Genomic DNA, 15,213 nt, shown 5'->3' with positions numbered 1-15,213 from the left:
TGGAATGCCACTCTCTCCAACGCTAGAACAATGCCGCCATGGTGAGCTGACACATTGTTGCCAGCGTTGAATCAAAAACGAGTTGAAATGCACTATCTCACCCAATAAAACTGAAAACAAATCTCACCACTGTGATCCACTGATGTAGATAAATCCTTCAGTACACAATTTAATTACCATATTAAACTTAAAACGCATAATCCAGACACATTTTCACGGAGCGATGAACAGCACGTGTGAGTAAGAAGGCGGCCATTTTGGCGATTCTCAAATCTGGTGAGGTTGAGGAGACACGGGGACTGTCACCTCTCCCCGCCAGGGGAAAAGGGGAGAAAGAGGGCCGTGCAAGGAAGCATGGGTTCAGGATCGCCACGTGGCATTGGCAGCAATGCTGCGTGAAGTCATAGTTGGTAGAGTCCAGTCCGAGAAGGTCAAATTCGAGTAGTGCCAATCCTAGGACAAACTGGTCCCTTCCAGGTGTGAAGTCAATTCAGTAGTGAGCTGAATGAAGATCTATTTGGTAGAGTCAATCCGAGAGGGTCAAATCCGGGTAGTGTCAATCCTGGGACATATAAGTCCCGTCCAGGTAGTGGAGTCATTTCAGTGGTGAGTCAACTTGGTGGGGGGCGTAGCCAGAGCGGCAGTTATGGCAGATCGAGGTTATATTGAGGCTACATTGTAAAGGCACAATTATTGTGCAGGTTGAAAGTCATCACGGGAATTGCAGTACGCTGAAGCAAGTAGTGGTCTTGACACATGGATGATTAGGTCATATCATTGTCTGGTTGAATCTGATTCTGAGGTTGTGGCAGGGTTTTCCGTCTCGTGACGAGGCCATGAGCAAAGTTAGAAAAGGCTGTATAGGTATGATAGTCTTCCATGAGATATTGCTCCTGGTCTCTCGGGATGAAATGGATTTGTGTAATGAGAGAAGATCTAAGGTCATTATATAGTAGGCAGTCAGTCATGCATCAAGTAGTTCCAGGTCTCCTAGGTACCACAGGTGCAAGGAGAGCTGTCGCAAAGTCCAGGAAGGTTCAGTTTGCTGTGAAAGGCACCATGCCCTGTTAAGAAGTACGTGGTTAGAAGGCCTGGGGAGAACCAGGATGGTAATTTGGAATATACTTTGCATATGTCCGGTATAAATTTGCGGGTAATGGCATTTTTGGCGGATTCAGACCATCTAGCTTGCCAGGTATGCTGTAAACAGGTTAGGAGTCTGCTTTTTTCACTGGAATAGGTGTTAGCAGGATCCGTGGTAAAATCAATGAAGGTGGTAGAGTTTCCTCTGCTAAGCTGATACAGTATCCCCACATGGGCCACCTGAAGGTCCAGGGGCAGTACATCGGTGAGGACCTGTAGAGCGTACGTGCTGGAGGTGCAGGATGCTCTGGTTATCATAAGGAGTGGTAGTTGTATAAATTGTGTTGTTGTCATACGGCACCAGGGGTTCCCCCCATCTCCCCGTTGCTTTCATTGTGGGTGTACCAGTTGACTGAAAATGCCAGAGATTTAAAAGTGTATGGACATTGTATATGTGTAGTGTCATGTACCGTTGTTCATCTGGTCATTTAGCCGCTGGACCCCTACTGAGGCCCAACGTTGCATAACTTTCGCCCAGTGAAGGCAGACCAGGAACCCAGCAGACTTAGATTTACTCTGGCAGGTCCTGCCGCTTACTTTCCTGAGATTTCGGCGGCAAGGACCTTAGAAATAAAGTGGTAGTTGCATAGTGGCCTTACGTTACGTGCTCTTTGTGAACTGTTTTGTGATCTGCATAATGGAAGATTTGAAGATTGAACTACATTTTGTTTTACGCTATTGTGTTCGACGTGGTATGAGTGCTGCAGACTGGCAAAAATGTGTCACACGTTTACGAAAACAAGTGTTAGAAATTTTCAAGTGAAAGAGCATTAATAAAGGAGCATCGGTGACCACAACAATTCTCCTTTATATTAGATCCAAGTGGACTTCTCTGCGGCTTGGAGTTGATGGACCCTTATAGTGGCTTCAGTGCATGTAAACATGAAGAATCACGAACATGAATAGTTCAAGTAGCCACACTTGCGTTATATGTTATAAGTTCATTGATAGATTCGGCTGTGCCTGTTACAGCCAAATTGTTGGTAGAACATGAACACGTCCAGTTTGTGGTCAATTGCAAAGATTTCCAATTTCTTCTAATCTCGTAGTCATGTTAATGAGGATTTATCTTAAACACGGAGGTCGCATTACATGTTTAAGAGCTTTAAAATCGTAGAAAGTCATAAAAACACTATGGTTATTTTCACAAAAAAATAAATAATAAATAAACTTTTATCTTTCTGTCCATACAGTACGGTACATTGAATTTATCCATTTTCACACAGTACACAGAATGACACAAAATGTTACTTTGAAATTTTTATATATGCGCTATAAATACAAACGCTAATTGTTTGTATTTATAGATATATATTTCTCATTAACTAATAAGTACTTATATTGAAGTTTTTAATATACTTTTAATATTCCATTTGCAGATATATACGGCCGTTATTTTCTTAATAACCTTTGTGTTGCCAATGTTTATCCTCACATTTACTTATGCCACCGTTGGCTGGAAGATGTGGAGACACACATCTCCGGGTAACGCTGACCCAGCTCGCGACCATCAACAGCTGATCGCGAAGATGAAGGTAGGTATTTTGGATTTCAGGATATTTCATCTGATCGACTCATTTTTCAAGAAATTATAAACAAATCAAAGCGATAATAACTTCCAAATAAAATTGAATACAGCATACAAGATCTTTATAATTAAAACATCTCAAAACTCTCTTGAGATCTGCCCAGTGGTCATATTGAAGTGAAATGTGGTCTAAAAAACATTCACAGTATGGAGAAAAATTGAAAATCCAAATTAGTTCACATATTCACCCCATAACAGGCATAAAAATGACGCTTCGCCGATGTATTTTGACCATTGCAGGAGTAAAGTATATTTAATGGACATGGGAGAAGATTACAACCGCAGTCAGCAACAGAACTCTCTCTCTTCGAGATCGACCACTTTCAGGTGAACGAAAATGTAGCAATGCAGTAAAAATGCTTCGGAAATACAGATATCGAAAAAATTCCTTAACACACTGCTCAATAAAATTAACATAAGTGATTTTCATTGATTGCGAACAGTGTCGCCAAAATCGAATATTTGATATACCAGGTATCTTGGCATGCAAATTCCGAGTATCCAATGGAAATCGGTCTACCACCTTACAGAGCCGCATTTTATTCAAACCTAAAAAAACATGGGATGCCACCACATCACTTCATTCCCATTTTTTGGCTTGCGGTGCCTCCGTAGCCAGGTGGGAAGGAGCAGCAGTGCGTAGCACACGCTTCTTGATTAGACCGGGGTTCGAGCCCGTCACCACCAAATACGGAGGATGCGGAAAGGTCAGGGAATGACCACCGCATATCTCGGAGCAATATGGCCTTAGTTGCTAATGTTCCTAAAAAAAACAAACAAACAAACAAGCTTTTTGGCTTGCTCAGTCATTGCCATATCTCCAGAACTCAAATGGCAAGTCATCGTTCAGGTGATTCTTTGTGATGGCGGGCCATTGGACGACTTGAAGCTGGTCAGTGGCAGGCTGAAGTTGCACATTGGTTTAATGTGTCACGCAGTGTCGTCTGCACTATGAAAGCAGTTTCAGAAGACAGGAACCGTTACAAGAAGAGTTGGCCGAGGTTACATCAACCAGAACAGACCATTATCTAGCTCTAACAGCAAGACGGAACCATACGATATCTTGACATCAACTGTCTCTTGAAGTTGCTGCGCCACAGGTGAAAACATTTCCAACAGGACTGTGTTAAGAAGTCTCAATTAAAGCGGAAGCCAGTCGTTTGTATTTCATCAATCCCAAACCAACGCAGAGCTCATTGAAAGTGGTGCCATGAACATGTGACTTGGAACCCTGAAAAGTGGGGGTACAGCTGTGTTTTCTAATGAGTCCCGTTTTAGCCTACAAACAGATCCTAGACGTTATTTCTTCTGGACACAAGGAATGCGGTACCGTCCCTCCACCGTCAGACAGAAGGACACTTACAGTGAAGGTGGTGTTTTCGTGTAGGGTGGACTAATGACCAATGGCCGATCCATCTTCATGTTTTTGATAGGAGTACAGTAACTGCGCACAAGTACCGAGACCAGATCCTCGAACCTTATGCCCTCGTAGATAGCACAGTTGGTAGATCGCTCTCCTTCCTACACCGGGTGGAAAAGACTTAAGTTCCAATTCTGTCGGTGACGGGAAAAGAAGAAGTCAAAGACTGAGTTTGTCGGTCTCAGGTGAGGGTATCATGGTTTTTTATTCACCTGGAAACTCTGGCTTTTCGTCCAGCAAACTGAATTTCGAACAGAGAACATTCGCAATTTACAGACCGTATATACGGAGCAATATGGCCTTAGTCGCTGATGTACCTTTAACCCAACAACAACATCGAACCCTATGTGCGTCATTTTAAGGGTACGATTGACCCAGATTTTCTATTCATACACGACAATGTACCTGCACATAGAGCTTAAGTGGTGGAGCTTGAAACCGTATCCAATGACAGCCATAGCCAGCACGATCGCTAGACTTAAATCCGATCGAACATGTGCGGGACGCCCGTTGGCGTCTCATTGCACGATGACAGCGTACTCCTCAGTTACATGTAGACATGTATAGTATCTTATGTAGGACGGCACCTGAACGTAAGTTCAACTCCGCCTTTGTACACTGTGATAGTTACAGAGCACTGTAACAGGCTATAAATGTTTGTAATACTATGTTCGTGCAGTGTGTGTGTTGTTGAGTTGTTTCTGGCCGTTTCGTCACCAAGCAGGCGATCACCATGAAAACCTACCCAGTGTCCGTCTACACCACGGGGAGGTAGGCCACAGCTATGCATGAACCATGGCCAACCTTAATAGTCACGCACTGAATGTCCAAAGAACCCCGTGCCGGCAACAAAACACACACACACACACACACACACAGAGTCATTCCCAGGAGACAGGACAGCAGAAGTCAAAGAAATAAAGAAAAAAAGAATAATAAAACAAAAAAAATAAAAAAAATACTAAAATAAAACAAAAAAATAATAACATAAATAAATAAAATATTTATCTATGTCCTTACTCACGTCTATATGCAGTGCTGCCCAAAGCAGTCCACAAAGATAAAAGGTGTACATCAAACGGAAGTAGCAATGCCATTCAAAAACAAAATCAGCAGGAACAAGTTCTAGATATTAATCTATTAATCTGGAGTGGTATCAGAAGTCACTGGTTGATGACGGTATCAATGAGCAGAGGAAGGATTTAGTTGCTGAGAAAAACTTTGGACATTACGTCATCAGGACGGCAAACGAAGCAACGGGTTGTATTTTCATTTATGAAGTGTTTTCAGTTTGATTGCTTGCATTAACATTGAGGTGAAAGATTTCCTGCGATTAAAAGCAGCATTGTAGAATGTTTGAAGGGCCTGGAAATTGTTCATAGACATGAGTATCTTCTCACATCCGAGAGACAAGTTTCGTATTGTTGCCTTAAGAGACAATCTTAGGTCCTCGTAAATGGAGCATTCAAAAAGTACGTGAGGAGAGTCTTCCGGTAGCCCACATCGACAGGAGACTGTATTAGAAAGTGTGAATTGGTAGAGTTTTGCGTTAAGTGAACACCATGTCCAGTTAGTATATAGGAAGTAAACAGTGAGGGTGAAAACCATTTTCTGGTGGATGATGAAAGTAGTGCAGTTACGTCAGGAACGAAATTTTTGGTAATAGTTCCTTTTTTGGTAGAATTCCATTTATTCTGCCAGGTGTTGACTAACAAATTAATTCCAGAATCGGGTTCATTCAGTTTTGGGATCAGCCTGAGGATTGACAATGAATCCATGAAATTCCGTAGAAATGCCTTCCCGGATGTAAAAAGAAAGACCTTTAAACACAACATGCAGGTCAAGTGGTAGTGCCCGCAAGAGTCTGTAGAGCCGGAGTTGATACTGTCGGCAAACGTGAAGTAGGCTAAGATGAAAACAACGTTGAATAGTGGATAACTTAGTTTGTACAGTTTTAAGTCCAGTACGTGTAAACCAAAGGCTGGCAGTATAGGTAGTAATTGAGATTATGGCAGCATAAAATATATGTAGGGTTTTAGTGTTCAATCCACAGTTTTGTCTGGTGAATTGGAGCAGCATTGCGGTAAAACTCTAAACTTTGACGGACAGATGTTGAATATGTCCAGTAAAGGAAAATCGGTCGTCGATGATGACTCCTAAATATTTGGTGCCTCTGACAAGTGGAAGTGATTTCTTGTCAAGTTTTATAACTGGTGGTCTGCCATAGTCTAATTTGTGTTTAAAAATCATGATCTTCGATTTGGTTGGGGATAATTTCAATTTGTTCCTAGAAGACCAATACGATAGTTCAAAGAGTACTTTATTGGCATAGAGTTTTAAATCAGATCTTGAGTTTCCATTCACCAAAATGACAAGGTCATCTGCATACGCAAGTTGCTGCACATTTTGAAATCCTCTGTCACTTGGCGAGCTAAGGTCTGCGCTGGTGACAGAATGGGATTTGTTGCCACAGAATCTTATAAACGCCTTTATATGAGCATAGTTCACCTCTGTCAGGCCTGTTTAGCCGTTGGAAGGGATCATACGCCGTACTGATGTCATGTGACTCTTATTTTCGAGCATCTTGTGTCGACTTCTGTGATGTGATGTTTTGGTAAATAATATACAACCCCTATCTTATACAATCTCTTATACCTGTCCGAAGTTTCTGGCTGCCTCTTCATTTAATCGTTATTCAACGTTCACTAACATACCAATTTTTTTGCTTCATCGCAAGCCACACGAGTTATACCACGTTTTCTACGTGTTCTGTTAATTTTGTCTACCAGGACCTGACATGGACGGTGGCAGAAATTCTGACGGTGAATGGGGAATTAACATCCTCTGTGGAGACAAGGTTGACTTCACTGAGATTGAGTGATATAAATCAAACCTGAGTAAAATAAATCACATTTTGTCATCGAAAATCTCTCGTATGGTACATGCCATTTCATTGCTCTCACCGAAAATAACCGATTACTGTGAATGCACCGCTTCCTTCCTCATCGAACTATACTCTGAAAACCTGGATGGTCTGTCACCTGCTTCGTTGCAAATAAGAGATATCGGAATATGTTAAACACTTTTGCCATTCCTGCGCTCTAACAATGGAAGGCGCTGAATCCACGCTGTTTATGCAGGACGGAGCCATCCGTAAAGTATTTGTAAATGATGTGTTTCTCATGAAACACAACACAAACAGAATGGAGTTCATAGCAATCTCCATCATCAACAACAGCTTCTTTCTTTTTGTCAAGAGAACAGCACCATTTTTGTTCCTTGTAAGGTACATGTAAACTAGTTAGCAGTTTAACAGTTTTATGAAATAATAGATTTTATTGCTAAATTGTTCCTTAAACGCTTCTGAGATGCTAACATGAATAGATTAGATTACATTGTTGCACTATTTCAATTTAGTTATAGTGCAACAATGTAGAATTCCTCTACCTGAGGTAGTGTAAAGAAGAAATACTTTAACTGTAAAAAGTTAAGAATATTTCGCGCATACTATATGAACTGATAATGTGGTTTTTAGTTCAATATTTTTTCTCTTCTTAGGTGGTAAAAATGCTGGCTGTTGTGGTTCTTCTCTTTGCGATTTGTTGGTTGCCGATCCACATACTGAACCTCCTCATTTACTTCCACCGGGAACTGGTTACTGCCGATTCTGATGAAGAATACTACAATTTCATCGGAGCATTCTTCGGTTGTCACTGGTTGTCCATGGCCAACAGCTTCGTCAATCCCATCATTTATTGTTTTATGAGTGACAACTTTCGGGTAAGAAGTTGAGTGATTTATTATTTGCAAAAGAATATTTATTTATTTCTCTCAAGCAGCTAAGGCGTCAATGTAGGGTGTCTATAAACTGCATGCATTCTACGGTCTATTTGCTTCTTCTACTGGATGAAAAACCCCGAATTTCCGAGTGGCGAGGACGATCAATCCTCGCCCGAGCTAGACTGATTCGGCCATGCTGCGAAATACAAGTTATAAAAATTCCTCAGCGCACAGAGGGTACATATCAATTGCACCACATTGGACAGAGCTAAAGGTTCACGTGAGAGAAAAATTTTAAGTGTTAACCAGTAAAACAATTTAATTGTAAATAGATACAAAATATCTTAGACACTGCTTTCGAGACAAATCGTCTCTCTTTTTCAACATAATTTAAACTTATAACGGACACAATTATGCGTGCAGTGAGGCGCGTGAAGGCACGTCATTCAATCATTAAACTGGTGTTTATTGTTGCTGCACGGACATGCGCAGTTTTTCTCCAGTGTTTGTCTAGGCATAAAATGGTTGTCTCTAAGATGGGGTGTAGTCTCATGCCTTTGCAGCGGTCTATTTGCTTACCACCCACACCGTCAATAACAGCGGCGAATTCACCCGCCTCATTAAAGAGCTCTCAATTCCTGACAACGCTGTTATGGCATCATTTGATGTAGTGTTGCTATTTACATCAATCCCTGTCCAACAGGCCATACACTGCACCAAGAGGCTCCAGGAGAATGACTCAAACCTTCCAAACAGAACATCACTGTCTATTGACAACATCTGTACCGCCCTCAACCTGTGCTGCTTGTCAAGCAGCATCTTTACCTTTGAGGATTCCGTATACCAGCAGGTACATGCACTGCTATGGGCGCCCCTGTCAGTTCCGTAGTAGCCAACATCGCCATGGAGGAATTGGAAGAACAGATATTTCTGAACCCACCAGTACTTATTACATGGCGCAGATACGTTGATGATATCTTCACCGTCCTCCCACGTGGCTCTCAAACAGCATTGCTAGAATATCTCCATTCCCTGTCTGTGTTCATCCAGGTCACTCTAGAGTTAGAAGTTAACGGATCTCTTCCATTCCTGGATGTCCTAGTAAAACGCGTGGGCCCATATCTAGAAACCTCAGTATACCGTTAGCCTATGTGGTGCGGACAATTCACAAACTACAGATCCGACCATGCCCCAGTCATCTCAACAGCACTGCCCGCACTCTATTCTCCAGAGCTTGGAGCCATTCCAGCACAGATGAAGCTAGGTGCAGCGAGATTTCTCGTATGAGGACAGACTTAATAAATTGTGGCTACCCAACGTACGTACTAGACAAGTACCTATTGCAAGCACAGGAGTTCACAGTCCACCTGAGACCACCAACCCAGGCCAATATACCTACCGCCTACGTTCCCTATTATCCAGGCGTGTCAGGCCGGATCTCAAAAATCCTTAGAGAATAACGCATAAAATGTGTGCAGTTGCCTGGTAGAAGCTTACGTTCTCTGGTTTCCAGTGTAAAGACCCCTGTCACACCTCTCTTACGCAGCGGTGCGATATACCGCATATTTTTATTATTATTATTATTATTTTAGGGTTACCCGTAATTAAATACATTAACCCGTATTTGTGTCTGTAAATTGCGCATGTTCTATAGTTGATTTGCCTGTTTTGCTGGACGAAAAACCCCAGTAACTGGGGAGAAAAACCTTGCTATCTACGCCTGAGACCAACTAACTCAGCCACGGAGTGAAAAAAGCCCATTAAAGCTCCTCGCGTCATCGACGGAATTCGAACCCAGGCCTTTTCCACCCGGTGTGGGGAGGACGGTGACGATACCACTGTGCTACACGCGCAGGCCATATACCGCATAACCTGCAGAGACTGTGACAGCTTCTACATAGGAGAGACTTCGAGACGTCTTCAAGACCGCCTTACAGAACACGACAGAGCAATTCGCCTTGCTGAGACCGACCAGTCCGCAATCGCAGAGCACTTCTGGGCTACACACCACGACCTCAATCCCAAGCGAGACTATAGTAGACATGTATAGTATCTTATGTAGGACGGCACCTGAACGAAAAGAGACTATGAAATAATAGACCACTCCCGGCACTTTCGCCACCGCCTCTGGTTAGAGTCACTCAATATGTTGAGCAATCCGAGAGCCATGAACCGCTGCAAAGGCATGAGACTACACCCCCATCTTAGAGACAACCATTTTATGCCTAGACAAATACTGGAGAAAAACTGCGCATGTTCGTGCAGCAACAATAAACACCAGTTTAATGATTGAATGACGTGCCTTTACGCGCCTCACTGCACGCATAACTGTGTCCGTTTTAAGTTTAAATTATGTTGAAAAAGAGAGACGATTTGTCTCGAAAGCTACAGTATCTAATGTATTCTGTATCTATTTACAATTAAATTGTTTTACTGGTTAACACTTAATTTTTCTCTCACCATGGACACCAGTACAACAGGCCCATTTGTCCTCAAAGCTTAACGTGATTGCAACGAATCCAGACCTTTTCTACAGAGAATGAAAATGAAATAGTTTTTCTTGAAAAAAAAAATGAAAAAAGATCACGAAGTATGCAGATCGAAGACAAGTCACAGAAACGTGGCATATGTGGTCTGTGATCGCAAACACAGTGCTGCTCCGAGAGAGTAAATTTAAGAATGGAATGTATAAAATGTGGCTCTGACTTTTTTTTCTGCTAGCTGTAGTGGACTTTTGTCCACTTCAGCTAGCAGAAAGTACTAGCGAAATGTGATATTATATGTAATATTAATCTTCAGACTAGAAATAATACTCTACCTGTTTGGTCTTTCGTATTGATTATACTGTATTGATTATTTCGCTGACATACATTGCTGCATGATAAAATAATTACATGTGCCATTGCTCATTAATGACCATCGCGGTCCTTATTTTTTTTAATTAAAAAGCATATTTTATTTCCTGGAATGAAACTGCAAAGATTCGTAATAAACCTTTTCATTTTCATATGAATGATAAATTTCTTTCTTTTAATTAGAACACCTTTATCTGCCATAAAAAAAACATTTCATTTCTAATAAATTAGGTTATTTGAAATATTTCATGACTAGTAATTTCCGCCACACTGTCAAGGATTCCGAATGATAACGAATATTCATACGAGATATAAGATTAAATTTTCGATTGGTGGTCATTTCCAGTGAAAAAAAAAAAAGACTAGTGAATTCTATACATTAAATGTATGTTCTTAAATTGCATTTCGTTGTCATTAACGTCGTTTCCTTAAGCGAGTTAAGATAAGACAAAGTACATCTGGCGATGGCGAAAGGAGATCTTATTATTTGTCTTCTGCGAATAAAGAAATGGGCTCTAATTGGTGTGAAATTGATAATACTCCACATAGCCATTATAATTTTCCTGTGTGAAATATCTTCGAAAATAATTAAATCAGGTCTGCTTCGTTAATTTTGTTGTTTTTATCTTTTCCGAGAAGCGATTCTTAAATGAGGTTGTCATTTCGCCCAAAACACTTAGCTTCAGAAAATAAAACATTAACTCTGTATTTTTCCTAGATTAACTATATACAGGGTGATTCACTATCAATGCCACAAACTTGCAGGAGGTGTAGGGGGCACAAAGACGAATCGGAATCACATAGCATTGCAGGGTCCGAAAGCCTTCGTCATGCGGTAGAGGACGTTGAACGAGTGGTTGCGTGAACTGCGATCCCGCTGGAAGTCAGCATTTGCAAACCGGTTCCCGAGGCAGTATGATGGACGAGTATTCAAACGTTGAACTGGCCGACATGCACCTCGCATATGGAGCTGCGGACTGTAACGGGCGCGCCGCTCTGCGCTTGTACAAGGAACGTTTCCCGCACAGGCGTGCTCCTCATTATACGATTTTCACACGTGTGCACAGAAGGTTACGTGAGACTGGTTGTTTCACGAGATGTACCATGAAACGAGAGCGAACGACGAGGATGCCAGACAATGAGGAGAATGTCCTACGTCTTGCAGAAGGCAATCTGAGTACGAGTACTCGAGCGATAGGCCAACGATTGGGTATTTCCCAATCTACTGTATGGAGGATACTGCCAAAAAACCAAATGAGTTCATACCATCTGGAACGCGTCCAATCATTGAAGCCTGCGGATTATCCACTCCGCAGGACTTTTACTACTTGGTTTCTTCAACAGAGTGCGGCAGACAGCGCATTTGCTGCGTCTGTATTGTTCACGGATGAGGCAAGTTTCATAAGAGAGAGAACCTTCAATCAACATAACTTCCATTTGTGAGCTTTGGAGAACCCCCATGGTACGCGAACACGTACAACTCAACGCCGTTTCTCTGTCAATGTTTGGGCCGGCATTGTTGGAGACCACCTCATTGGACCGTACCTTCTGCCCCCTCGTCTGGACGGTAGGGCATACTTGATCTTTCTATAAGTCCTGCCCGAACTTATTGAAGAAGCACATGTTCCCCAGTCGTTGCGCCGCTCAATGTGGTTCCAGCATGATGGGGCTCCCCCACATTACACCAGTGACGTCTGCCAACACCTAAACGTTACATTTGGATACCATTGGATTGGTCGTGATGGTCCGGTTCATTGGCCTGCTATATCGCCGGACCTATCATGCCTGGACTTCTTCTGCTAGGGTCAAATGAAGACATTGGTGTACGAGACCCCCGTTGATTCAGTTGAAGACCTCGTCGCTCGCATCTCTGTAGATGCCAGAGGAGATTCGAGACACGCCAGGAATCTTCCATAACGTTAGGGATTCCATGCGGCGGCGCTATGAAGCCTGTGTGACTGCTTCTGGTCAAACTTTCGAACACCTTCTGTAGCATGGCTCTTTGCCAATGTAAAACTTGTCATTAAAATGATTTCTGTTACACTAACGAGTTTTTTTTTTTGCTTCTTTGTTCACGCGACCTCCCACATGACGAAGGCATTTCGGACCCTGCAATGCTATGTGATTCCGATTCGTGTTTGTGCCCCCTACACCTCCTGCAAGTTTGTCGCACTGGTAGTGAATCACCCTGTATATAAAACATTAATAATACAGATTTATTACCTCGTTTACTGGTGTTTATTACAAAGTAAAGTGCAGCCATTATCAACCCACTTCAGGAAGGAAGCCTCCTCAACAATTCATTCTGAGGGAAATGGACCATAATCTGCCATGCTGATCCAGTGCTGGTTGGCAGATCGACCATATTCAGCAGTCAGGGGCTTGATCCCCAGTCTACTCAAAGAGCCTGTGCTACTGCACTCCCGCTCCTGACCACTAGGCTACGGAGGCGTTTATTACAAAGCAATATTCAATTAAGAAATTACCAAGCAAAAAATACATGTACTCTTGAAATGTATCAACTATACTTAAGATCAAATAGACGGATGGAGTAACGTATTTTGTTAGGATTCAGTGAACATTCTTTGTTTTTTGAAAGGCTTCTCGCTTTGAAAATGAGGTTCCTGTATGCTATAGACATGAAGAAAGATATTAATATGGCTGTTTGCTAAACTGGTTAAATCTACATGGAAATTACCAAATTAAAGTAACTAATGGAAATAGCAAACAGCTTATCATGTAATTCAGACGAATTCTTCAAGGAGGTGCGCTGTTTATGCTGTAGCACACACTCTGTTTTGTCAAATAACATTTGTTACCTGAGAGAGCATGAAGCGACCTTTCATTGTAATGAAGAAGCGAATATGATCATGTATAATTTCCCAACTTAAACTATGATTATGAGATCTAATCATTAAATGTATATACAAATGAGGACCCCAAAAATGAGTTATATAAACTTTTTCGTGGCTTAATGATAAAATGTGTTATGTTATAACTTGTGTTGTATAGCATAATTAATAAATGACGTTTTTTGTACTACATGTTAAATTATTTTATACACACCTATTTGGCAGAATTATTGTGAACCATCAGAAATTAGCAAATTGAGGCAATTTCCTCAAACTGAAGTATGTAAACACACCTTCTAGCCAACGGCTGTAAAAGGTGTGTTCACAAAGGGAAATACATAAAGCTAATAGAGACGCTGAAGATCTACAAAGTCAATCCCACAGTGACAAACATCCTAGAAGCAAACATGGCGAAATGGAGTACCACCACTATCAATGTCGAGAATTTCACCACCAGACCGATTCCCATGAGGAGAAGACTCTTTCATGGAGATGCCCTGAGACCACTCCGTCTAGCATTCAACTCGCTATTCGCCATGGTTAAAAATAGTAAGTATTGAAATAACCTAAAGGAAGGAAGGAAAAACCTGAACACTTTCTGCCACATGATGTACATGGATGGCATCGAGCTCTACGCGTCAATTGAGAAGCAACTCCAGCAATTACTACGGATCACCGATGAATTCAGCAATGATATCAGGATAGAATTTGGAAATTCGTTGTCCGAAACTACCAGCTGCAGACCGGTAAAGAGATCGAAGCCATTACAGGGGAGAGACCTACAAATACCTGCGGATGATTCAGGCTCAGCAATTAGAGCAAAAGGAGATCAAGGGCTGCCTGACTGAAAAATACCATCAGAGACTCAGAAGCCTGCTGAAAGCAAAGCTAAACGGAGGGAATACAGTTAAAGTCATAAACAGCTATGCAGTCACAGTTCTAACGTACTCTTTCAGGTTCATAGCGTGGACTAACACCGACCTGGATGATATTATGGACAATGATGACCAAGTGTCGTCAACACCAATTCAAAACCCTCCAGTGCTCTGCTCAAACCCGCAGATGCCCTCGAACTTCAAGCTGCATTTTCCCAACAGCATCATCAGTGCATTGAGCTCCGCCGACATTGATTTTCATCTTTGGCCCATTGATTCAGTGTACAAGTTAAAAAAAAAAAGAAGAAAAAAATCAATATTACACCTGCCGTCGGCATTCCTGCAATTGTAATTAAAACTAATACTGATTCCAAGTGAAATATGTCCAGACTGGCTCAATCAGGTTATACCTAGATGGTACTCTATGGTACAGCCCTATATCATCAGTATCTCACAGGAACCCGTTCAAATACAATATCGATATAATCATTATCTCAGTTCAAATGCAATTATCTATAACTCAAAGCTGTTTAGGTTAATTTTATGTTGGAGAAAGCGATGTATTTGCTGTGCCCTTTGTGTTCTATGGATTTTATATGCAATATATGGAGGTTCTACACTGCCGTGCAAAATTTAAGGACCAGTCACGTTTTCACATGTAGCTTCTCATAGGAGTGGCCTAGATGTGGATAAAGCATAC

The 15,213-nt window shown here is 41.7% G+C and overlaps 1 protein-coding gene across 1 annotated transcript in view; it reads left to right on the top strand.

The window, feature by feature from the left end:
• Positions 1-15,213, top strand: part of LOC150081734 (RYamide receptor-like) — a 183,531-nt gene that overhangs the window by 146,711 nt on the left and 21,607 nt on the right. The window contains exons 3-4 of the mRNA XM_090380299.1: positions 2,523-2,678; positions 7,710-7,931. Coding sequence (XP_090236425.1) covers positions 2,523-2,678; positions 7,710-7,931 — 378 coding nt within the window. The remainder of the gene's footprint in view (positions 1-2,522; positions 2,679-7,709; positions 7,932-15,213) is intronic.

Source organism: Mastigoproctus giganteus, chromosome 8 (genome assembly GCF_048544385.1).
Source record: "Mastigoproctus giganteus isolate SK-2022 chromosome 8, ASM4854438v1, whole genome shotgun sequence".
Lineage (NCBI taxonomy): Eukaryota > Metazoa > Arthropoda > Arachnida > Uropygi > Thelyphonidae > Mastigoproctus > Mastigoproctus giganteus.
This window is presented reverse-complemented; position numbering and strand designations above follow the sequence as displayed.